Consider the following 25728-nt stretch of genomic DNA (forward strand, 5'->3'; position numbering starts at 1 on the left):
GGGGTCAGGAAGTGCGGGACGATTACTTTAGACCTGCCGGAACCGTTACCACTACTGGGAGCAGTGGGAGGAGCAGTGGGAGGAGCAGGAGGAGGAGCAGGAGGAGGAGGCCCAGAGAGGAGAGAGATCAGAGCGACCATGCAGTTTGGAGACACAGAGATCAAAGTCACAGCCGTTGACGTCATGTCCAACCGCTCCGTCCGGGCTTCCATAGACTTCCTGGCTAACTGAGGAGGAGCAGGAAGTGGCGAGGAGAGACTGATTCCAGGGACGATAAGTGGAAGGAAACAAAGCGGTACTTTGGGCACGGGCGACTTTTTATTTGTATTGTAAGAAGAAACCACATCTTGTAAGGCAGACATTTAGACTTTATATTCACTCATTAGAGTAGAAGAACGTTTAAAACTGTGTTTGGCTGAGAAGTCATCGCTGCTGCAAAAAAAAGTCCAACAACCCAGACTGCTCCGGGGGGAACGCTGCATTATACTCACTCTCCATATAGCAGATATCCATGCAACCTCCTGGACTGCAGCTGTGTTCGTTTATCGGGACTGTGGTTGTCTGCGACCTAGTGGTGGAACGACTGAACTACAGGGTGAACATCCTTCACGGAGAAAGACATTATTGCAGAATCCCATAAAGTACGTCATCTTTCACATTCTGGAGGACTGTCCAGTGTTTTACAGGTCAGGTTCATTTTTCTCTGCAAATCAGGGTAAGAGCTTCATCTGAGGAACACGTTCTTTTTCCAGATTATTCTTCATTATTTATATAAACCAAGCTTAGTTACTAGCATATCCCAGAGCTGTCAACACATCTCTCTTTGTCATTATAGATGGATCCGTTGTCTTTAATTTCAACGGAGGGAGAGAGGCTAGTCTAAAGGAGATCTTGAGTCAAAGAAATGTTTGTCCAACCGTGGTGCTTCTGTTGCACTTTAACTTCATGTTGTCGTCACATTAAATACAGTGTTATGTTATGTATGCTGTAATAAACTGTATGAACCACATTCTGACCCAGCCTTGCTTCTGTTTGGAGGATATTTTTGGTCACAATAAAATTAAAAGCTCAAATAGAAAGATTATTTTATTACAGGAATCATAAGACCATAATTAAACTGTAGTGACGATGAAAAAGTGAGATTGAAATATTGAAACTAAAAGCTTGAATTGTAAATATAAAATTTAAAATCTAAATGGAGATAAGAAGAGGGAAACATCAAATAGCAAACTCAGAATGGGAAACAGAAAAGCTTAAATAGAAAATAAATAAAATAAAATACTTAATTTTGTATTTGGACTTAAATCTAATTATGACCAAAAATATCTTCCATACTTTTGACTGTGCAGATTACAAAGAATCAGCTTTACTTTATTCTAATTTTATGATCCATGGCCTTCCATTTTACATTAAATAAAAATGACTCCTTTTAATACCTTGCATTGCTCTCATTTAGAGACTACTTTCCTGAACACGGTCCAACCTAGATGTTTAACACAACACATGAACAGCCAACAGTGTGATTTCAGATGTGAATTTATTGATAAGAATAGTCCAATAAATAGTTCACACAGCCCAATGAATGGTTCAGAATTGCTCAACATCCCATCAGTGTTTTACTTCCCATGCTACACATCAGTTGTCGTGTAGCACTAAACCAATCAGATGGACAGCTGCTTCAGGTCAGGGGAAGAGCCAACTTCAGGGGATTCATTCTATTCTTGTATTTCTACATTATTTCTCAGTGAAAGATTGAAGGCTTTTAAACGTTGAAACAGACACTATCACATGAAAACTTCAGCAAGGAAAAAAAACGCAGACAGTGAACAGAATCCGTCTTGAAATTGCTAGATGAGCTCGTCATTCATCCCCTTTTATTTGTTCCACTACACCTGCCGTCTGTAACGTGTCTACGACCTTTAACGCCCATTTTATCTAGAATCCAAACCCACTTGCAGATCAGATATGCCAAGCTACATTCAACACAATCTCTGTGCAAATGAACCCGAACCAGCACTCTCTGCATTTGGATTTGAATACCAGTTTAAAATGACTTGGGTTGGGCTTCTCTTAGTGAGCATGGGGTCTTCCACGGCCTCGGCCCCTGCCGCCGCCAGGAGGTCCGTCCATACTGCTGCGTGGGTTCTTTATCGTCTCATCCACCGACAGGATGAGGCAGGCGGCCTCCGACGCCGCCGTCAGAGCATTGATCCTCACGATGGATGGCTCCCAGACGCAGGCAACAAAGTTGTCTTCAATGTCCTCGTTGTTGATGTCTACTCCGTACCACATACCGCCCTGCAGGGAGATGGCAGACCAAGCACACAAAATGTGTTTCCTGTTCCGGTTTTAAAAGCACCATGTGTTGAAAGTCTGCGTAGGATTAGGGAAGCATGTGTGTGGACTTCCTACCTGTGCGTGTTTGGCACGCAGCTTGTTCAGGATGTTGGTGGCATCAAAGCCGGCGTTGTCACACAGCTGTCTGGGGATGATCTCCAGGGCCTTGGCGTACGCTCCGATCAGCAGCTGCTGCTTTCCAGGGATGGTCCTGGAATAATCCCGCAGGTACTTTGACAGCTCCATCTCTATGGCTCCTCCACCCGCTACAATGGAGTCATTCTGAGAAGGGTGAAGTACAATCAGTCACAAATCTAACTGAACCAACGTTCTTCATCATAACCAAATGGACCTTTTTCCCCACAGCAAACCATTTTCCTTGTCATAGTAGGAAGCATGCAGGTGGAAATGATAACATTAAGGATGGCCCAGTTCCATGAAGTGTCCCAGTCATAGACTACAGGAAGTGCATGTCATTGTGATGTCACCCATTGGCTGGTGGACTACGGATATAAAGCCGTAGTTTGACATTGGAGTGACCGTATTTGGAGGAGCAACAGGTGGATCCGACCAGCACACGTGGCAGAGCAGCACCAACAACCTCCCTGTGTGGAATGTTGCCATTATCAATGTTACTAAATCCACCTGTGTTTTCCTCATATGAGAAGTCAAAATGTCTGCTATGAAAGTGATCTGTTCTAAAAATGTGAATCAAATGTTTATCCAACTTAAATATGCTTCAAGTTTCCTTGAAATTACCAAAGAAATCAAATTCATTCATTTCAAACCAGACTGAAAAACCTGCCCATCGCTTCACAGAGAATAAGTGACTGCTTGACTCCTGAATCCCAACAGCAACACATCCAGTTATATAGGTGGAATGAAGACATGTGAAATAACTGTTCTTGTGGACTCCTAATGGCTCCATGTAATACGCCTCCTTGGACTCACACACACACTGCAGACTGACCTTCATGGCTCTGCGTACGATCATGATGGCATCATGCAGTGACCGCTCCGTCTCCTCTGTGAACTGCTCTGCTCCGCCCCTCAGGATGATGGTGCACGTCTTCGCCCTCGGACAGCCCTTAAAGAAGTTATACCTACAGACAGACGTGATGGTGAGCTGCTGGTGGAGTATCTTGACAGCACGGTTTACAAAAGATTCTGACTCTGCCCCCCTACCTCTCTCCTCCAACCTGGACCTCCTCAAACAGTTCACACTGTCCCAGCACGCCGTCCGTCAGCGCGCTCACTGAGGTCTGGATGGAGCCACCACAAGCCTGGAGGTCACATGACACACGGCCAGTATTAAGTCAATTTGCAACAGTTCAAAAACTGAATTCATTCTTTTTTTGTTTCACATTTCTATTGGCCGCTCACAATAGTAAATATGCTGAATCTTTTCAGTGAACACAGACGAACAGCTGAACGCTATGTAACTAACAAAGCCCGTCATCCAGCTTCACCCTTAAAGAATACAGGTGAATGGTAAACTGAGAAGATGTGTTGAGTTTCATTTTACACCACATGTGTGTGTGGGGTTAGGGCCGCCTGCTGCAAATTTTAATCCACTCTAATTCACAATAACAACATGTGCTTTGCGTTTGGTATTAATAAAGCATTAGAGATACGATGATGGATTCAGTGTCTGCGTTTGTGTCCTACCATCATGGTCCTCTTCAGATCCTCCTCCTGCACCCTGCCAGCACAGAACAGGTCTCTGTCTGCAAAGAACTGGGTGGCCACATCACCGATGGGTAATTTGGACAAAACCACCTTGGCTCCTGACTGATAGATCTTCTCCAGTTTGTCGTACAGGATGGTCCACTCTGCATCTACAATGGCCTGGTACTCCTGCAGAAAGGAAGGTTCACAGTTACAGGGAGCAAGGAAGTGAAACTAGTTTCTAGGCTCTTGGATGACATCGTGAGGCGGCGTGCGGTCTTCATACCTCCACAGTGTTCACACGGACCTCAGCGTTATCCTTCTCAGCCTTCAGCTCCAGCTCCACATTGAGCAGAGCAATCTTTAGATTCTCATAGCGTTTTGGCTGCATCTCAAACCCTGCGTAGGAGAAGGTCTTCTTGAATGCAACCCCGGAGATCAATTGGGAATCCTGAGAAATTCAAGAAAAGAAAGTGTGAAATGGGTGTGGAATTTTAAAAATGAAAAGAAACAGCAAAGTGTGACAAGGTGTTCATAAACTCAGCTAAGCCTTTTAAACTTTTTAACCTTGTTACTCATTTCTTCACCTAGATTTTCCGTGACCAACTCATTAGCTTCGTTTCTCTAACTGTTGCTATCATATCTTGTATTAAACAATTTCAGAGGTACGACTTGTTTAAGTGGAAGGAAAAGCAAAAGATACAAACCTCAAGGGCTCCTCCCTGGACCTTCTTGATGCCAATCATCTTCAGAGACAGCAGCTCGTCCAGAGACATGACGGCATCCACCACCATCTTGGAGAAGAAATCCTTCTGACCGGCAATGAGCTTGGAGTTCATGGCCGTGGCGGCACATTTCTCCAGCAACTGCCTGTGCTCTCTGAGGGATGGGACGACATATTACTATGCTGCTCATATGGTAGCTCAAACCTCAAATGCTAGCCGCCATGTAAACAACGTGTTGTGTGAAAGTGAGCACTTACTGCTTGTCATCCTTCTTCACAGAGACAGCGATCTCCTTGATCTTGTTGACTGCGAGGTGGGTGGCGGTGCGGAACGCTCGGATGATGATCTGCGGGTGGAGGCCATCCTCCACGTACGACTTCAGCTGCTTCAGGAACTCAGCAGCAAGGAGCGTGACGGAGGTGGTGCCATCCCCAACCTGAGAACGGCAAGAAAGAATAAGATGATGAAAACTTGGATGATGTTCTGATGGCCATCCTCCCATTAGTTGGTCAGGCTCAAATTTCCATTACATTTTGTGGCAGTTTTCAACTTATACTGTGTTCACACTAAACGAGAATTCTTGCCGCATGTTACTGATGCGGGTTTGACCACAGGATCATTTGTATCACTCGCACTATAGCCACGCTGGGGAGGAGGCGGGGCTTACCTCCATGTAGACACCACCAACGTTTCATCAATCAATTCAAAAATGAAAAGAAACAGGAAAGAGTGACACGAGTGTTTTAAGTTAACTCAGCTGAGGTAAGCCTTTTAAACATTTAAAGCTTGTAATTCTTTCCTTCACCAGACATACATTATTTTTGGTCTACATTTTTAATTCAGTGACAACAGGAGGAGAATCTCAACACTGATAAGCTTTCGTGTCACATGAATGTCTTGCTCAAGTCAAAATATTTCAACTCTCATGGATACGTGAATGACACGAATTCCATTCGCAGAGGTGAATTTCCATTGATTGGGATCGTTGCATCGACTTTGTATGTAATAGCACTCCACAAAAAAGTTGCTTCGCATTTAGTGTGAACACCTTTAAACATTAAAAAGATACACTTCTCACCTCGGCATCCTGGGAGCGAGCGATGTCCACCAGGGTCTTGGCTGCGGGGTGAACCACGTCCAGAAGTTTCAGAATGGTGGCTCCATCATTGGAGATTGTGGCCTTACCTGGAAAACATGACAAATTCTGGGTGAGTCAAATTCATACCATAATCCATTCCTTCCATCCTCGTCTACTCGTCTCTCCTCACCTCTGCCATCCACCATCAGTTTGTCCATCCCCCTGGGCCCCAGGGTGGTCCTGACAGCCTCGGCAATGACCTGGAACAAGACAAGCATTTAGACGGATTAAAGCATGTTTGGTAAACAAACACAACATCCAACACACACCACTGAGGGGGAAGATGTTCTGACCTGGCAGGCATTGATGTTACTGACGAGCTGGGGAATACCCTGAGACGTGTCCGTCCCTTCCTTCAGCAGGATCACCGATGTGGGCTGGAGAGAGGAAAGGAAAGGGGCATAGAAAGGGTGAATAAATACATGCTTCATCACGAGAGGAAACTAACTAGGCTGAACACAAAATAATAATGAATAAATAAGGTATACTGAAGAAGTGTGTCATGGAGTAGTTCCTCAAAACAATGAATACTGACAGCACATCTTTGCCTTATTATGAACATCATACAACACAGAACATCAGTGGCAACAGAACGTTTGACTGTGACAAAGTTCAACATGTACAAATGCCAAAAATATTATGGTGGGAATAATAGGTGTGCTTTAAATGTCAAAACTATGGCTGAACAATACTTCAATATTTATCTTCAGGTTTCAGTGAAATGGTGAACTGATCTCTGACCCCCAGGTCATAACAAATGTGCAGCATGCTTCATTTCATTAAAACATGGTCATAATGCTTATACTTTTCATATTGTAATACCATACTATTTAAAACAAAAGTATATATATATATATATATATATATATATATATATATCATGATATTGAACACAGCTTCAGCACAAACAGTCTTGGCGTTTTCTCACTTCACCATTTAAGGCTACAACCTAAAAACGTCAAAGCATACAGGCTGTGGCTGGTAGTGCAGCTGCAGGGTGTGATGCTTCAGTTCCTCATCAGACACGCTGGGTGTCAAAAGCCTGTCTGTTTAGAGGCTGCACATAATGTTCATTGTAGCAGGCTTCATGTCAACCACCGTATGTAGACGTATACTGGTTTCTGATAGTTAGCAAACACATTTTAGCAAATGACTGAGTCATTGTGTCTGGTCTTTGTTCAGGAGCTTCGGCCATGGTTTCCAAATCTGTGAGCAAACACAAATGCTGGGACCAATTACACGAGTAATACATGTCATTTAATCCATACTTAATTATCTTCTGTCTGGAACATCTAGATGCAGCCACTCATACAAAGAGGCTACACACACCGTTAGCTAGCATCATAATTACCTGACTGACAAAGCTGTACTGACAGGCGCCATTACAGTTAATCAGCCGATTTAGTTGAATCAAACTACCCTAAATTACAGGTTCAAACGATAACCAGCTAAACCTAGTCCATCTTTTATCGACTGCTAACGCCAACATGTTAGCTAACATCACCGTTAGCATCGTTTACGCCCATTGATGCTGGTTAGCCTACGAGGCTAGCAGTCTGGCTAAAAATAAACCCTTTTAAAATCATTTCCACAAAATAATGACTTCCAAAGATCGCCAAAGTGGAGTCGTGTACACCGAGAACAGTCCTGATGCAAATACCCGCTGATGAATGTAAGGATGGACATGGATTATACATTTGACTTCGCACATGAAAGCTAACTCACTCACCATCATCTTTGCAGTTCCTTCGAGAAGCTTTCCACCGGCATCGCATCCCAGAATGCTTTTCGAAATCAAGCGCTGTAAAGGGTGCGTTCAAGAACGGTGCAACGTTTTGCTCACGATGCGAATTTTCTACTTCTCACACATTTTCTGATTTAAAGCACAGACTTATTGTTTATCAATTGTTTATCAATAAGTCTTATTGTTTATCAATAAGTCTGATTTAAAGCACATACTTATTGATAAACAAACTTCTCTTGTGCAAATGCTGAAATTATGAATCACTAGAATGCAACTGTAAAGTGTTAAATAATAAGACTTGAAGTATAAATAAAGTTAGACATTATTTAAACTGAACTCATTATTATGACCTATGTTTATCATTGTTGTTATATTCATAGTAACTGGATTTGATTGCTTTTATCAACATTTTTATTTCATCATCCCCAATGATGTCACATTTTATTTTGTAATCTATCTTTGTAATCTATCGCCGTATCTATTGGTTCATTTATATGTTTTGCTAGAATTTTGGAAACTTGTTTATTATTTATTATTGTTATTTTGCAACTATCCTTTATAAACTCCACCCATTATGTCCTGGTAGAGATCATGCTTGGTCATATATCCACCTCCGCCATTGTTTAATAAAAATATCATATTAAAACATTCTAAGAGTACATAATCACAAGTGACAACCAGTTTGGTTTTAAACAGAAACATGGTACTGACATGTGCATTTTTGCCTTGAAAGAAATTTTAGACAAATATAATAGACAGAACTCAACAATATTTATCTGTTTTATAGATGCCTCCAAGGCCTTTGACCGCATCAATCATGAGAAATTGTTTAATAAATTGCGTGTTAGAGGGGTCCCAACATGGATTTTAAGAATTCTTGTCTACTGGTATGCTCAACAGACTTTTCAGATAAAATGGGGAAATTCGGTGTCTGTATACACTGTATATACTGTCCCCGTTCCTTTTCAATGTATATATGGATGACTTGTCACAGCAACTGAATGTATGTAATATATGGTTGGCTCTATGTTAATTAATCATCTTATGTATGCTGACGATTTAGTCATTTTTTGCCCATATAGTGCTGGCTTACAACAGTTATTGAAAATATGTTCACAATACGGCCTCGACTTTGACATCAAATACAATGCAACTAAGAGCAACATTATGATTGTCAGAGGTAAAGGTGATAGGAAATTAGTTTTCCCTGAATTCTTTTTATCTGGTTCTGTTCTTAAAGAATGTAATGAAGTGAAATATCTTGGTCATCATATTGTAAACGATATGTCTGATGATAGAGACATAAACAGACAGTGTCGGAGGCTTTACTTGCAGGCCAACATGCTTGCACGGAAGTTCAGTATGTGCACTAGTAATGTCAAGGTAGCGTTATTTAGAGCATACTGTACTCCCCTGTATACTGCACACTTGTGGAGCGTTTACAGTAAAAAAAACATGCAGAGACTAAATGTGGCCTACAACGATGGCATGAGGATACTTTTAAAGCTACCCCGATGGTGCAGTGCCAGTGAGATGTTTGTTAATGTTGGAGTGCCAAACTGCTCTGCTGTAATACGCAATCTTATGTATAAATTTATGTGCAGGCTATTAGCCTCTAGAAATGATATCATTTTGTTTCTGTGTGATGGTGAGAAGAGCTCATTAAGGTTCTCCTCAAGACTGTGGAGCCACTGGCGCTCCAGTCTGTATGTGAGGGCTGATGTCTGTCCCTCTGGGACCGTATCTGGTTGGTATTGATGGCTATGTTTGTGATCGATGTTTGTTTTACATTAACTGTTGCCATGTTTTTATTGTCTGTCTTTTATGTATTTCTAGTCCATGGACCTCTGATTGTGTCCTTAATAAAGTCTTATTATTATTATTATTATTATTATTATTATTGGACACCTGTGTTGCTGTATGGAAACGTGTCAATCAGCACACATACACATGTTCATGTGACATCATTTCCATGTCACCATTCATTAACATGACATATTGAGCATGCAGTCTGGGACTTTGCATATGGTGATGGTCACAAAGAAGAACCAAGCAGTATACAACATTTGCATGTCATAGAACATAAACATAAAATCATCCAGCTGCACTTTGAATTTGTAAAAGTTGAGACAATAACTTTTCATTGAACAACTCAATCAACTGTATTACCTTTTGGACACTTTCATTTGCATTTGAGGCACAGGGTAAATACAGGGGGACAGGCAACAGGAGGGGGGGGGGGCACAGGTAGAGGGAGCACAAGCAGTCCTCAGCAGACGGGAACAGAGCAACACCATACTGCATTCGAAAACCTGGTACGTTCATGTCTGTCTGCAAACGGCAATAAACACACAAGATAATCTGCAACAATGTCTGGAACATCTGTTTGCATCTGCATACGATCACTCCATCAAACCTGTGTGTTAATGGCAGCAAAAAAAATCATTGCACCAAAAAAAGGAAAACATTTCCATTATAGTAATTGTAGTCGATTGGTGTTTTCTAAGTGGCATTGAAAAGGTTTTCTTGCATCTAGAGCTGAAGAAACAGAGACTTCCCTCCGTTTCAACATGAATGACAGTGAACGGAGGTTCAAACAGGGAGGCGGAGCTACTGAAGGAAACACTGATGAAGACATGTGTGGATGGAGGGGAGTCAGGACTAGAGTGGGATGGTCCTTTAGGAATACAGACATGCAAAAACAATGAAATGTTTAACCCATTAACATCAATAATTACATTTCCATAAATGTGATCACACTTTAAACGCAGGTTGGAAGTAGATTCTGTTTAGTAATTCACTTTTTATTGCTTTTCAAAAGAGACACAAAAGACAGCATGAAGACAAATGTATAACACTTAATCAAGTACATACTAACAATAAAAATACACAGGTAAGCATGACCAACACATTGCTATCAGACTCTTACCATAATGATTACAGCATGAACTACATGCAGACCACATTACAATTCATGATATCGGAACTTGATATTTGTTAATCAGAGAGTTTAAAAACTTTCATTTCAAATTAAAAAAAAGTTTTCAATGGTGACATGAGAAGTTTGGCTTCATATGTGCTGTTTAAGTGAATGCGTGTCTAGTATATGAGTTGAACTAGGTGTTTGGTGAGCTGGTGCACGGCAGTCGGCCCAGTCTGTACAGGTAGAGCAGAGGCTGCAGGTAGCTCCAGCCGTCTGCAGCAGCTAAACCCACGGCCATGTACTGACACTTCAGGGTCCGAGCTGGAACTCGTCCATCCAGAGGCAAGGTGATGATGATGGGGAGGTAGTTCAGTGTGAGCACAACCTGGATGATGGCAGTAGTGATGAAGGCTTTCTTCTTCATGGAGTTCATCGCTCTTCTTCCTCTCGTCGGCTCCTCCTTCTTCACTGTTCCACTTCTGTTTTTGGGAGTCTCTCTTTCCTCCTCCCTTTTCTTTTTCTTCTTCATCTTCTTCTCCATCACCTCTCTGTCCCCCAGTGGAGGTTTTTTTAAAGTTTGGAGAATCGACAGGCTGCAGAAGGAGTCTATCACTAGCACAGGGAGGAAGACCACACACAGTGCAGCGACGGAGCGCTTAAGAAGAGAAGCGGACATCATGATGATGTAAATGCACCACGAGACGGCCAAACATCCCCATCGGTACCAACGCGCCTTCAGCCTGGACGCAATAGAGACAAGAATACATCACTGTAGTGCATTTCAAATCTATTTACATTTTCAATGTACTATCTGGAAATATGTTCAAGTATAATATCATACTATACTTTTAGGTATTTTTCATACTAAAACAATTTAGAATAATTGTTACATAATATTATTGGAAAATATACTTTAACTTTTTAGGTCTTTATGAACCCATTCTGCATGTCTTTGCACTGTGGGAGGAAGCCGGAGAACCGGAGAGAAGCCGGTGAGAACCCAGTGAGAACCTGGAGGGAACCCGGTAAGAGTCCGGAGAGAATCCGGTAAGAGTCCGGAGAGAACCGGGAGAAAACCCGATGAGAAGCTGGAGGGAACCCCGTGAGAACCAAGTGAGAACCCGGTGAGAACCCAGTGAGAACCTGGAGGGAACCCGGTAAGAGTCCGGAGAGAATCCGGTAAGAGTCCGGAGAGAACCGGGAGAAAACCCGATGAGAAGCTGGAGGGAACCCTGTGAGAACCAAGTGAGAACCCGGTGAGAACCCAGTGAGAACCAAGTGAGAACCCGGAGAGAACCGAAAACCCAGAGGGAAACCGGTAAGAGTCCGGAGAGAACCCGGAGAGAACCCGGAGAGAGCCCGGGAGGAACCCAGTGAGAACCTGGAGAAAACCCAGTGAGAACCCGGTGAGAACCCGGTGAGAACATGCAAACTCCACAAAGTGACAGTGCTAACCAACGTGCAGCGTTTTTAAATATACTTTTGGTATATTTTTTAAAATATATGCACAAAATGATCATTGTAACATTGCACTGGAAGCATACTTGAAAAAGTATGTATTAATTAGAATAAGCCAGAAGCATAATTGAACATACTGTTACCATAAAAGGAATATATTAATAGAATATTGTTTTGGATTTGCCAAATTCCATAAATGTCTAATGTACTCTTGACACAAACAAAGCAAACTTTAATTTAATTCAACAAATGTCAAGTTAACTAGTTATTAACACACTTCCTGTAAACTGTTGATTACTGCTAGTACACTAAAATATACTAAAGTGTTATCTACTTGATGTTTGACGAGAACCATCTTCCTCACAGATACTTCACATCTCTAATCAAGTCAGGACTTTCATGAGAAGACTGAAAGGGTAAAGGGAAAGAGTCCCAGCAGAGAACTAGTAGTCCTAGTGGTCTTACTAGGAGAACTTCCATCACTGGAACCAGAATGATTCAGGCCTGATGACACACCAGCGGTGAGTCATGGTGTACTACATGTGGACTTGTGTGAGATCAATCAACCCAAAGCTGACATGTCTTAGTCATGTGACGTACCGAAGATAGTGGAGGGGTCGCACCACAGCCATGTACCTCTCCACACACACCAGACAGAGCAGCAGCGGCTTCATCACAAGCATGATGGAGTTGAGCAAAGTCACCACAGCCAGCACATCGTTACTCCGCCACAGCAGGTGATTGGCCCCGAATATGGGCAGGGACAGGTAGAAGCAGAGCTGGGCGAGGGCCAGGTGCAGGAGGAAGAAGTCTGCAGAAAGTATGCCAGCAACCTTTGACCTTTGAATGTAGTAAATGATAAATAAAGTTGTAACAGAACTGCATGAAGACAAAAATACTGGTATTCACAAGTAGGATAAGCAAAGACTGCATAAGAAGTGGACGTTGTCATGGTGACGTTGCCGTTGGTTTGTGGACTACGGTTTTTTAAGCCTTGAGTTCGGCATTTTGGCCATCGCCATCTTGTATTTTTTGCAAGCAGTGAAGGAAGTGACCATATTTGGACTGTTGAGGAGCGACGGGTGGATCTGATGAACACAAGCAGCAGAGCAGCACCCGTACTGGATCTGGATCCATCAGGATTCTGGTGTGAAGCTGCTAACAAAGTTAGCTTCATAATTCAAGGTTAACTTTACAGCTAAGTGTTAAAGTATCTTAGTAGCTAACTGCATTGGTAGCGTGGTAGCAACCTGTCAATCAGCAGGTAGCCCCACCCCTAAAGGACTCTAAATGTACTAAATGAACATCATGCTGGATTGAAGAAGACTTGAAACTAGAGATTGAGACCATAAACTCATGTTTACAATGTTTACTGAGATAATACATCAAGAGAGAAGTAGAAACATTAGACTTTCATGCAATCAGACTTATTTTGCAACCAGAGGAGTCTCCCCCTGATGACCAGCAGTGCAATGCAAGTTTAAGGCACTTCAGCATTGGCTTCACTTTTCAGAACCGGAGGTTGCTGCCTACGATAAGATCTGAATGCCTCTTTTATTTTCAGTGAATTAAAGATGCAGTATGGCTGTACATGTCCCAACATGAGGGAAATATTTACCTTTGTCCGAGGATGTGACAGACGAGCCAGAGGTTTGACGGCACGCCGGTGAGGAATTCAAAGCAGGAGGTGCTGACCAGGATGAGGAGGCCTAGCGAAGGTCTTCCTGATCTGCCAGCACCACCAACATCATAAGGATCACACTCAGACCAAAAATATGCTGAGGCTGAGGAAGAAGAGTTTCCAGCGGACCTGTTCATACTGTGGAGGAAGAAGGAAACAGTGCTGTAACGACAGAGCCTGGAAACTTCACATTGGACGAAATCAAAACTACCAGGACAACATGATCTTGTATCCTTGTAGTTAAAGTACAGTAATGATAAACATGATCATATAATAAAGTACCTGTAACAAACCTTTCGGTGTGAGTAGCGCTCTGAAGGCAACTGGCTTCTTCCAACTATTTGCTCAGTGTTGAGAGTTCAGCTGCTGCCTTCAGAGATGCTCTGCATGACTGATTTGCATGAAACTGCCATGATACAGTGTATTCTACTGAACAATGTGAGTCTACTGCGCACACTTCATATGTGTGTGTGATCTTCTGCTATAAGTAGCTAGCACCCCCCCCCCCCCCCCCCATACACACACATTTTCATTATTTCCCTATTGTACCAGAAACTTTTTATTACAAGTGAGGGTTTCACATAAGACATAAAGAGGGATGTGAAATATGGCAATACACATATAAATACAATTTATACTATTATAAAATCATGAAATAATCTCAAAATAATTAAAATAAAAATAGCAGTGCATTTACAGTGCAAGACATGAATACATAGAGCCGAGTTTAGTAGTGTTAAAAATGCTCTTGAACGCAGCTTCGGTGACGTCTAGCAGTGGTGCTGAATACAGGCCTCTGGTTGGCTGGCGGCTTGCGGCGCAGCCTAAAGTGCGCTTGATGTAGAGTCAGCGTGTACCGTATGAGCAGAGCTCTATGTCTGCTTCAGGGTTGTACTCAGAAGTGCAGACTCCACCCGCACACATACGCCTAACAACAAAAGACGCGCTCACACGCTTTCAACGACAACTCGCGCGGAATTTAGATACACAACGCATCCGTGGCGGGAGACGCTGAACAGAGCAATATAGAAAACATAGCCTTGTTTTTGATATTTAAATCGTGTCAAAATAAAGTAGCATAGCAGAAATAGTTGCGACGGTAAACGGTTTTGTCGTGGACGACAACGGAGGGATGGAAGATTTCGGAATATATGCGGTTTTCGGACTAAATGGTCCGCCTCAAAGGCTGCTGAGGTAACTGCGATACACGATGACATTTAGCGTTGACAGCGACGTTAACGGCGACGTTAACTTTAGCCAGTTGCTCACATCGACACATAATGTCTGTCAACCTTAATGCACTGCAGCTCGAGCGTTGTTCTACAACGTTGCGGCTTCTGTACGCGGTTGTTTGCGCCTCTAAAAAAATGCGCTGTATTCATAAAGAAGTATACGTCGAACACAGCTCTGTTCTAGTGAACACATGGTAATGAATACGTAAAGATCTCTAGCCTCGTGTTTCTGGATAGCAGGGGGAGTAATACTATTTTTGTCGCGTCAGTGCTGCAGGTTCGTGCAGAGTTTTCGTCGCAGTTCCCCCGAGTGTCCGCCAGGTGGTGCTGTTCAGCAGCGGGCCGTGGGGGGAGCGGATCTGCGTCGACGCGGAGCTCAACGATGCTGACCGGTTTCCCATCACGATCGGAAAACTGACTCCATATAACAAGTAGGTTGACTGATCGTGTCCCCATGATAACCCGATGTGTTAGGCCGTCTAAATGGTTCAGTAACGGGACATGTCCGGCAGGTGCCTGTCATGGGAACAGTGGGAGGAGGAGAGCTGGACAGATGGCGTCACACTGAAAGTCACATTGGAAGGAGGAAACCTGGTAAATATGGACTCCCAGAGTGGTTAATGTTGTTAAATGGCCAAGACCGGGACAATATGGAAATATAAGACAGCATTCCTTTGGCAAAACGTATTTATAGTCGTCCATCAAAGCATTTGGGGGGTAAAATTACATTCTTTATGGTAGACACATTTGTGTTTTGACTATTAATGGTCCCATATTGTAAAAATGTAGAATGTCACTTATTTTACTCTAAAGCTGGTCTTAGTGCTATATAAATACTGAAAAGTATGGAAACACTCAATCCATGGAGGAACACACACAGCCCATATTCCAGGGTTGGGAGGGTTACTTTAAACATGTAGCACTGATACCTGTTCAACATGTATCCACTAACCTAATCCAAGTCATATATTAAAGTAATGCAACTTGATTACTTTCTGTTCATTTTGGATTACCTCAATACCAACTATACATATAGGTTTTATGTTTGTTGTTTCCTTTTTCATGTGAAACAACAGCGCTGATATGCCGTCGCTATGACTACATCAACTTCTTCTATACATCCTATGCTACGACACATTCGGGACTTTTTTATGTCTGAAATCAATAGTTATGCAAGTTGCCTGCTAATTCCAGTGAAACATTATAGTATGTTATGACTGGACACGATGGCTGCATAAATATCCCACAATGCATTGCGGCAGTGAGGACAACATTCACAACCGGTTACAATGACAGACAGTGCTGTAACATCAACAATGCTTCAATCAGAGTGTAAATATAAGATTCAACTGTGCTAGGTGTAATCTATATATTTGAAATGAGTCCAGCTCACAAATGTTTGTTTGGTCACATGACGCTGGCTCAGGTTACCATGGTTATGTGGAAAAGAGACATACACCGCTTTATTCACTGTTGAACGATCGTACACATATTTAGTATGTAGTGCATCGTATGTGACTGAGAACACAGCATATGAAGCTGTTGGAGCCAAGCTGTTGCCCGGCAACACAACTCAGTTGGTGTTTTAACATTAAAGCGTGTAAACGTGTTCTTGTAGGAACCCAAAATACAAGTATGAACCTGGAAATGTGAGCAATGTGTCTCTTTGAGAGCTGTTCTTCTATTTCCTCAGATAACAGCAGATTGTTCAGAGCCAGAGCTCCTGTCGGTGAAGGAATACACACCAAAGGTATCTGTGTGAATGAGCATCTAATACCAGTATCAGAAATAATAAGCCATTAAGACATCAACCCCATAACAAGGGCTCCATGCAGCAGTCATATTACATTAACATTATTACAGTTAACACGATCCCTCTCAGCAGCCCTGAATGCACCACCTGTCGTTTGTACGGTTGTAGGATTTGAGTTGCAGCAAAGACTTGAGCCCATGTCCCCCTGAAAAGCCAACATGTTAGTGTTGCAGCGTTCTGCTCATCTCAGTCTTCCTCACTAACGCGGTGGCCATCAGTGCATGACCAACGTGACATAACGTACTGAAGCAGCAGATTCTTCCAGTCACAGTTACACCACGGAAGCTGTTCTCCAACCATGTTCAGTCTTCCCAGCATCTCTTCATGGGACAGTTTCCATCATTTGGCCCGTCCACATTTTCATTGTAGGAGTCTGAGAATCATATAAGAAGTTGGTAATACTAATTTATCTTGGTGATCTAGGCAAATCACATTCTAACCGTTCACCCATGAATTCCATAACATCCCTCCATAAGAGGAAAACCATATGGCATTCCCATGAAGCGTACCCTGTTCTGTTCTACATGTCCAACACAACCAGCTGTGTGGGACTGATGATACATTACTGATGGCTGTTTCTTTCCCAGTTTACTTGGAATCTGATTTCAAACCGCGTATTTGCTAAACTGATGAATAACAGCGACTGTTGGTCGTCCCAGGACACTGTGGCTCCCCTCACAGCCCGGCAGCTCCACAGCAAGAGGAAGAGAGAGCCGGTGTCAGAGGAAGAAGGTGACGAGAACAAGATGGCGTTGAGAGGGGAAGAAGAGAACCTGTGTCCAAATGGCGCCGTGGACAAGGCGACACCAGTGCGAAAGGCCAGAGGTCAAACCAGGGGGGGCCAAAAGCTGTTTGGTGGTGGAGCAGATGCAGTGAAGATGAAGGGAACAGGTGAGAGAGAGCATGTTCTGTGAGGAGTATTCGAAGATCATAATGTGGGCGTTAAGTGTCGTGATGTAAAATCTATAACTCAACCAAATCAGTCAAAGTTAATCTTTCACCATGAGTTTTACAGAACCGGTTCTGAAAAGTGAAGCCAAGGCTGAAGTACTTTAAACTTGCATTCTCCCTTTGGGCCATCAGGGGGCGACTACTCTCTGGTTGTATAGAAGTCTATGAGAAAATGGTCCTACTTCTCTCTTGATGTATTATCTCAGTAAACATTGTAAACATGAGTTTATGGTCTCAATCTCTAGTTTCAAGTCTTCGTCAATCCAGCATGATGTTCATTTAGTACATTATGGTCCATTTAGAGTCCACCAGACCAGGAAGCAGGGGATGCTTTAGGGGGCGGGGCTTACCTGCTGATTGACAGGTAGCTACCAATGCAGTTAGCTACGAAGATACTTTAACACTTAGCTGTAAAGTTGACCTTGAATTATGAGGCTAACTTTGTATGCAGCTTTACACCAGAATCCACATGGATCCAGATCCAGTACGGGTGCTGCTCTGCTGCTGTCCCTCCTCCACAGTCCAAATATGGTCACTTCCTTCACCTTCAAGATGGTGACAGCAAAAATGTCGAACTCGAGGCTTCAAAACTGTAGTCTACAAACCAGCGTGTGACGTCACCATGACGACGTGCACTTCTTCTATGCCGTCTGGTTGTGTATTAATTTGCTAGAGACTGCAGTGTTCCTAAAGAAACCCGTTGTTTTGCTAATGCTTCTCAGTGCTGAAGACACTCGTGTGGCTCAGCGTGGACGAGGAAAGCATTTGTTTTGTACTTTTCCTTCCAGCAAATGTTCTTCACTTTCTCCATTCTACAGCTAATGGAGCAGCAGAGGGGATTGTGGGAAGAACACCTCCTCAGAGTGCAGCCAAGACGAAGAGTAGGCAGGCCAAGACTCCCACACAGACCAGTGAGTTGGTGCAAACACATCACATAGCATTCTCTCTCTGCTCTGGTTCTCATTGATTCACCTTTCAGTCCCGTAGCTGGTCCGTTGATGCACATCGCCCACTACAAGATACCGCTCCTCTATAGATAACCCTGGACGGGCCGTGTGCATCCCGCAGGAGGTTACAGCTTCTTGGGTGCCACTGTAGAAAAATCCACTCCTGCCTTTTCTTGCCACCAGCTAGACGCTCGTATCTGTCTGTCATATGTGAAACTGCAGCCAGAGGATGCTTTCACTGGAAATGGGGTGAAATAAAACCCACCCCCAGCACCCCTTAAAGTTGTTCTTGTTTGAGATGCGTTGCTTCTAGCGGCCTCTCTGGTGGTAGGTGGAACTGCAAGTGAGCCTCTGGGACTCATCTCCCTCACCCAACAGTGTTGACTGTCTCTCCTCTGAATGGTCTTCTTTCTCTGGCTGTTGATCCTCTATTGTGAGTCAGCAGTAATGAAATGTACCTGGCTGCACCGGTCAAACACTTTAGACTAGAGGGAGCCTGACTCAGCTGTTGGAAGTTCCCGATTTCCGATTACAAGTAAACGCAGCATACTTCCTTGGGCAAAGCAGCAAGTACAAGCACTTTCATTAGTGGTCACATGATCAACCACCATGGTTTTAACTCACTCTTTGATCAATGAGGTATTGAAGAGACATTAATTCAGTTTCTCCTGCAGCCCCGTTGGTCAGCCCGTCAGGTCGCTGGGGTCAGACACTGTGTCCCGTTGATGCTCAGACAGCTATTCTGATTGGAGGGCAGGGAGCCAGGATGCAGTTTTGCAAAGATCCCATGTGGAAGCTCTGCACAGGTCTGTCGTCAACAACAACACAGTTTGGAATCTGTTTCATATGAGGCTGTAGTGGCATTCTTGTTTTAAATATTTGGGTGTTCTTTGTGTCTGTCCAACAGAGGACATGTCCTGGTTTGCAGCAGAGACTCTAGCGGAGGGTCCGACCCCCGAGGCCCGGATCGGCCACACCGCTGTGTACGACCCCGACTCCAGGCGCATCTTTGTGTTTGGAGGCTCGAAGAACAAGAAGTGGTTCAACGATGTTCACATCCTGGACACACAGAGCTGGAAGTGGACCATGGTTGAGGTGTGTGTCTTTGCCTGTTTTCACTCCACAAGTCCATGTTTGCTTGTCCTCGTTCTTCAAGTCCTCCTCGTGTCTCCTTCAGGCTCAAGGCAAGGTTCCTCCTCTGGCCTACCACAGCTGTAGTATGTTCCGGGGCGAGCTGTTTGTGCTGGGAGGAGTGTTTCCTTGTCCAAACCCTGAGCCGGACGGCTGCAGCGACTCGCTCTACATCTTCGATCCCCACCTCTCCATCTGGTACCAGCCGATTGTAACTGGACACAAACCCTCCCCCCGCTCAGGGTAAGATGGTTTGATCCAAATGGCTTCACAGCAGTCCTTATTCACATGTTTAATCACTTCCTGTTCTGCCTGCTTCGTCCTCCCTCTGTGTTCCTTCTCCAGCCACTCAGCCTGTGTGATGCAGCAGAGCAAGATCTATGTGTTTGGTGGGTGGGACACGCCCGTCTGCTACAACGACATGTACATGTTGGACCTTGGTAAGACACGCCCACACACTCTGACCACATCACCCCCACCCACCACTCTGACCACATCACCCCCGTCCTCCACTCTAACCACACCACCTCCACTCTGACCACATCACCCCGTCCTCCATCACCTCCACTCTGACCACATCACCCCTGTCCTCCATCACCTCCACCCTCCACTCTGACCACATCACCCCGTCCTCCATCACCTCCACCCACCACTCGACCACATCACCCCCGTCCTCCACTCTGACCACATCACCTCCACCCTCCACTCTGACCACATCACCCCCGTCCTCCACTCTAACCACACCACCTCCACCCTCCACTCTGACCACATCACCCCCGTCCTCCACTCTAACCACACCACCTCCACTCTGACCACATCACCCCGTCCTCCATCACCTCCACTCTGACCACATCACCCCGTCCTCCATCACCTCCACCCTCCACTCTGACCACATCACCCCCGTCCTCCACTCTAACCACACCACCTCCACCCTCCACTCTGACCACATCACCCCCGTCCTCCACTCTAACCACACCACCTCCACTCTGACCACATCACCCCTGTCCTCCATCACCTCCACCCTCCACTCTGACCACATCACCCCTGTCCTCCATCACCTCCACCCTCCACTCTGACCACATCACCCCTGTCCTCCATCACCTCCACCCTCCACTCTGACCACATCACCCCGTCCTCCATCACCTCCACTCTGACCACATCACCCCCATCCTCCATCACCTCCACCCTCCACTCTGACCACATCACCCTGTCCTCCATCACCTCCACTCTGACCACATCACCCCGTCCTCCATCACCTCCACCCTCCACTCTGACCAAACCACCTCCACTCTGACCACATCACCCCGTCCTCCATCACCTCCACTCTGACCACATCACCCTGTCCTCCATCACCTCCACTCTGACCACATCACCCCCGTCCTCCATCACCTCCACTCTGACCACATCACCCCGTCCTCCATCACCTCCACTCTGACCACATCACCCTGTCCTCCATCACCTCCACCCCCCACTCTGACCACATCACCCCGTCCTCCATCACCTCCACCCTCCACTCTGACACCCCTACACATCGGCCCAGGTCCGGAATGCGTTTCCCTGCCATATCAGCAATTCCAACACTCTTCCGTCCTTCAAGACGGCCCTCACAACTCACCTTTTAAGCTTTCTTTGGTCTTGTTTGATTTAGTTATTTTGTAAAGTGTCTTTCATCATCTGGAAAAGTGTAATATATAACCAATGTATTATATTATTATTATTATTATCATCATTATACACTGCCTGCATAGTAAAATGTTTCTTTTTTTTGTGTTTCTTAGGTCTGATGGAGTTTTCTGCTGTGAAAACAAGCGGGAAACCCCCCTCTCCTCGAAGGTACTAAACACACCCAGCTAGTACTAGTACTAGTCAGTTCTTTGTCACTTGTATTAAGACATTTCAAGCAATATCAAGTCTCATCTGGAGTACTTCTCTCAGTTCTGTGATTGACGTGTGTCTTCCAGCTGGCATGGCAGTGCTGTGCTGTCAGACACCACGTTCCTGATCCACGGAGGGTACAACGGAAACAACGCCCTCAGAGACACCTTCATCTTTGATATCGGTGAGAAGCAGCTCACACACACACATATATACACACTATATATACCATCTACAGCTGGAAGAAGCCCCGTGCACCGTGGGATGTCTGCTTGTAAAGATATTCGGGACAATGAATGGATCAAAGTACATCCCAGTGTTTCCCCTACCATTGTACAGGCCTGGCGGGGTCGCCAGGCCAAGGAGACCTGCCGCCAGGCCAAAAAACAAAATCGATATGCCAAAAATAAGCCACCTATCAATTCATTCATAAATCAATAATCATTTACATTAGGAGCGCCTCCGCGCAGCCAGTGGCGGCGCCAGAGTATTTTTTCCGGTTCAACTACGGTGAGGCTAACTCATACGACGGTGGGGCTCAAATCAATGTCAGAATTTCAATGTGAATATATAACAACACCCAGTGGCGCTGCCAGCCGGAATCCAGTACGCACTGGGAGGACTTTTTTTGAAGGTGGAAAAAAAAATTGATGCTGCTGAACCGGGCCGGATGCAGCCGCATTTAAGAGGACGATCGCGCGTGTGTGCGCAATTATGCATAGCGTGTGTTGGCCCCTCTCCACTACACAATACAGCTCGGCTCTAGTCTCGTCACCTCTCTGCTGCTGAGCACTGTGGGCCGAGCCGATGCATGTCTCTCTCCCCGGGCCGGCAGAGTTATCATACCGTACTGTGCGTCGAGTCCAAGCGTGTGTGTGTGCGTGCGTGGAGTGCTCACAAGCGTGCGCTTGTGTTTAGGTCGGGGATGGAGGGCACAAAAAACTATTTGCACCGGGGCCTATCACCATGATATACACTACTGTTTCACTGATACTGAAAACATTAGGTTTTGTCTTAAAAAAGTATTTTTCCATTTGTTGTTGTATTTGCGGTGTCTGTGCGTACATTGAAATTGAATCCTGGCGGCGGCGCTGACAACACCCTCCCGCAGCTATAATCACAGCGAAACGTGAATAGTTCCGTTAACAGCCGGGACCCGAGTGGTCATCTTCCCCTGCAGGTGTCAACGGTGCGTCCGTAGTTTTATCCAACACGCCCGCCACCGCCATCTGTTGTTCCGTCCGACGACGTTTAAAAACAAATGTATCCATGATCAATTTTGACCAGCTTACTAACGTTAACTTAACGTGAGTGACTATAAGCCGCTAACGCGAACTGCTAGAGCCAGGTAGCTTACAAACAGCCTACTGTCTCTGTGTCGAGCATACACTAAAAGCGGGCTCACATGAGTGACGTTGACGTACGGACAGTACAGTCTGTTAATGAACCCAGATCAGTGACAGTTGTCATCGCAGCTGCCTGAATGCTGTTACGACGTGACGTGGTGGTGCTGTTGAACTCCGCACTTTTCTTGGTTATTTTGTTGTTGTTTTTTTCTTGGTGGTTTTATGGTAGGGCTGACACAATTCTTGATGGGGCTATAGCCCACCAAGCCCCTCCCTGGCGCCGCCACTGCGCGCAGCACAGTAGACTTGCTCCGCAAGACGCGCGGCCGCAACAATCCTCGCCGCGCGCTCCCGCTACGTTCTTCTTCGTGTACTTTACGCGCTTGATGTTGTTCTGATGCCGCTCTGCCTCGTTAAACCACCACGATGTCGCTTTCTACTTTGAAAACACGGAAAGTTTACACTGTATTTTGTGTGAGCGGAACAGGACATGCATTTATAAGAAAAATGCCGCTGTGTGTCTCCGTCCAAAATCCGCTTTCCTCGCGCTGCCTGCTCGCACAGATCCGCTCGTGCGCACATTCGCTGATGCAGGTCGAGTGTTGCCGAGAAATATATGCAGAGACGGCGCTCCTTAAAAACAACATCCACCCATGCGTGTGTAGTATTAGGACGTGATGACGTATGTACAACCGGCTAACGGGCCAAAGCCCGTTTGGGCTGGAGCAGTGTGAATGCAAAGCCGCAGGGGACCCCCTGGGGCTATCGTGCCGAGGCACGCTACTGATCGCGCCCTTAGGCAGCCTATGTTAATAAAATAAGGATTGTTTTTTGATAAGTTGTGGAACTCTGAGTTAACCTATTTCTCCCTGAATTTCTATGAACCATTAGGCTGTTGAGTAAACCTATAACTTATATTTTACTTGATAAAATAAGACAATATATGCACTCATATGTCGTTATAGTGTTTTACAGTATCTGTAGCTATTAATGTGATGCTCCTCATTTTCCAGCCATATTTTTCCAGCCCCTAATTTTGGATCATTTCCATCAACCGGCACCTTAATAAGTCACTCTCTCCTTGAATCCTTGAAAACCTTGAATACACTCTGGTTGAACAAAAATGTTGAATGCAAATATAATAATTGCAGAATTGCAGACTGCTTGCTGTGCCACCTGACTTAATCCAACTGCACCAATACACCATCCCACGCGTCTCGTCTGTTTAGGGTTTTTTCGGTGGGTACCACCGGGCCTGAAAAAAATTCTAGGGGAAACACTGCATCCACATAGTTGTCCCTCCTCTTTTGAACTGAGGAATCAAAGGTTGTTGCAGTATTCCATTACCAGTAAACTGTCCTAATCCTGTAGTCTTTATTTTAGATTAGATTCAACGTGTCATAGCACACTTTTGCTTTTTTTCTTGATAAATGGATTGAAGTAAAATTCCTTCCACTTGATTGGCTTATTGTTTCCGCAGTTATCACTGTCTTATAGGGCTGATGTAAGTATCAAAAGGAATGTGTGAATTTACAGAACTGAGATTGAATATGGTGGCCGTGGTGACTAGTGCTGCAACTAACAATTCTTTTGATTATTGATCAAGACAATAACATTATGGATTTTGCATAATTAAGTTTTTTGTCTTGGGTTCAGACACTAACAGCTGGGCGGAGGTGACGCTCCCTCAGCTGTCCGTCCCCAGGGCGGGGCACTCCATCATCACCATGGATACAGCCGTCCCCCACCGTTTCTCAGGGCAAGATGGAGATGTGGATATGGACGCCGGCTCCATCGGCAGAACCCTGCTGGTGTTCGGAGGTGGTGACAACGAGGGCAACTTCTACTCCGACCTGACGACCGTTGCCGTGGAGGATCTGCTCGCTGCTATTTAAAGCTAGTGAGTCAGAGGGGAAGCCTCACTCCCTGACTGGATGTAAAGCTATTTTAACCCTCACAGACCCTTTATTATTTATATTCCTCAACTTCGTCTTTCTCTCCTTTTTTGGCATGAGAACTTTTCTTTCTATTTTTTTATGTGTAAGATGTTTTTTTTATGTTATCCAGAAATATACCGTTTGGGCATTTCTTCTGTACAGATCTGGAAAGTGTAGCTACATTTCCATGAGGTGCATAACGGGAATCTTTAGGGTTTTTTATAAGCAAGTATCTCGGTTTCAAACATCAAACATTTCAGATCATTTTACTCATCAAGAACACGAAACTCAAGTTTTTATGTACATGTTGCAGCTGTCTAGAGGCAGAATATTCTGTGTGTGTGTGTGTGTGTGTGTGTGTGTGTGTGTGTGTCTGTTACATTTAACTGTGTGGTTTGTCCTTTACTAATAAATAATTGGGGCTTTCAGCAGTTGATATTTAGAATAATCTGCCTCTAGAAAGCTGCAAGTGCATTTAATGCTAATAATTACAGAATTGTTATTGCCAAAATAGGAATTCATGTTCTCGTGCTGTTCATTTGCACTTGTCTTTTGTGTTTACTTAATAAAGATTTGATTTTCTACTGTATATGTGAAGTCTGATCTTCTATTTTGATGCTGGTTGTTCTGCTCCATGTCATTTCTGTAAAGACATGAAGCCACATGTCAACAAGCGTTTCCATCTGCAGAACGATGAACCTTTTGAGTTTGACATGAGACGGTAGGGTCGACTTCATACGCAGTAATGCAGGGCTTGAAGACCTCCGGCACGGTGCCGGAAATCCGGCGTAGCAATATTTTGGTGAAGTGTTTTTTTTTTTT

The 25728-nt window shown here is 44.5% G+C and overlaps 3 protein-coding genes across 4 annotated transcripts in view; 2 read left to right on the forward strand and 1 right to left on the reverse strand.

The window, feature by feature from the left end:
* Window positions 1-1348, forward strand: part of hspa12b (heat shock protein 12B) — a 16376-nt gene extending 15028 nt beyond the window's left edge. The window contains exon 14 of the mRNA XM_084003716.1: window positions 1-1348. This exon is cut by the window's left edge and continues 267 nt beyond it. Within this exon, the coding sequence (XP_083859842.1) occupies window positions 1-231 (231 nt within the window). The 3' untranslated portion in view covers window positions 232-1348.
* A 170-nt stretch (window positions 1349-1518) lies between these two features.
* cct7 (chaperonin containing TCP1, subunit 7 (eta)) lies at window positions 1519-7656 on the reverse strand. The gene is made up of 12 exons (XM_084003723.1): window positions 7598-7656; window positions 6162-6245; window positions 5999-6068; window positions 5809-5915; window positions 4988-5166; window positions 4713-4884; window positions 4292-4456; window positions 4006-4194; window positions 3523-3620; window positions 3308-3440; window positions 2413-2619; window positions 1519-2298 (listed from the first exon to the last, which is right to left on the reverse strand). Exons 1-12 carry the CDS (start codon window positions 7601-7603, stop codon window positions 2071-2073), a joined length of 1638 nt encoding a protein of 545 aa, XP_083859849.1. The 5' UTR covers window positions 7604-7656; the 3' UTR covers window positions 1519-2070.
* A 6989-nt stretch (window positions 7657-14645) lies between these two features.
* krcp (kelch repeat-containing protein) lies at window positions 14646-25495 on the forward strand. 2 transcript variants are annotated; one of them, XM_084003718.1, is made up of 13 exons: window positions 14647-14868; window positions 15176-15337; window positions 15419-15500; window positions 16600-16656; window positions 17379-17610; window positions 18489-18581; window positions 19292-19423; window positions 19525-19712; window positions 19795-19991; window positions 20094-20188; window positions 21527-21581; window positions 21710-21807; window positions 24626-25495. In XM_084003718.1, the coding sequence occupies exons 1-13, from the start codon at window positions 14807-14809 to the stop codon at window positions 24862-24864; spliced, it is 1692 nt and encodes a 563-aa protein (XP_083859844.1). In that variant the 5' UTR covers window positions 14647-14806; the 3' UTR covers window positions 24865-25495. The 2 variants fall into 2 exon arrangements, with proteins under 2 accessions (XP_083859845.1, XP_083859844.1); XM_084003719.1 differs by lacking the exon at window positions 16600-16656 and having other exon boundaries at window positions 14646-14868.
* The last annotated feature ends 233 nt before the right edge of the window (window positions 25496-25728 follow it).

This window comes from Eutrigla gurnardus, assembly GCF_963514095.1.
Source record: "Eutrigla gurnardus genome assembly, chromosome: 23".
Taxonomy (NCBI): domain Eukaryota; kingdom Metazoa; phylum Chordata; class Actinopteri; order Perciformes; family Triglidae; genus Eutrigla; species Eutrigla gurnardus.

Bases quoted from the DNA above. Each gene is read 5' to 3' on its own strand.
- cct7 (XM_084003723.1), bottom strand. The intron at 5,916-5,998 runs GTGAGGAGAGAC...CATGTTTTCCAG, and splicing joins ACTGATGGTGGATGGCAGAG to GTAAGGCCACAATCTCCAAT. The intron at 4,457-4,712 runs GTTTGTATCTTT...TGAATTTCTCAG, and splicing joins TCCAGGGAGGAGCCCTTGAG to GATTCCCAATTGATCTCCGG.
- krcp (XM_084003718.1), top strand. From the start codon at position 14,807: ATGGAAGATTTCGGAATATATGCGGTTTTCGGACTAAATGGTCCGCCT. The intron at 16,657-17,378 runs GTATCTGTGTGA...TGGTCGTCCCAG, and splicing joins TGAAGGAATACACACCAAAG to GACACTGTGGCTCCCCTCAC. The intron at 19,992-20,093 runs GTAAGATGGTTT...TTCCTTCTCCAG, and splicing joins AAACCCTCCCCCCGCTCAGG to CCACTCAGCCTGTGTGATGC.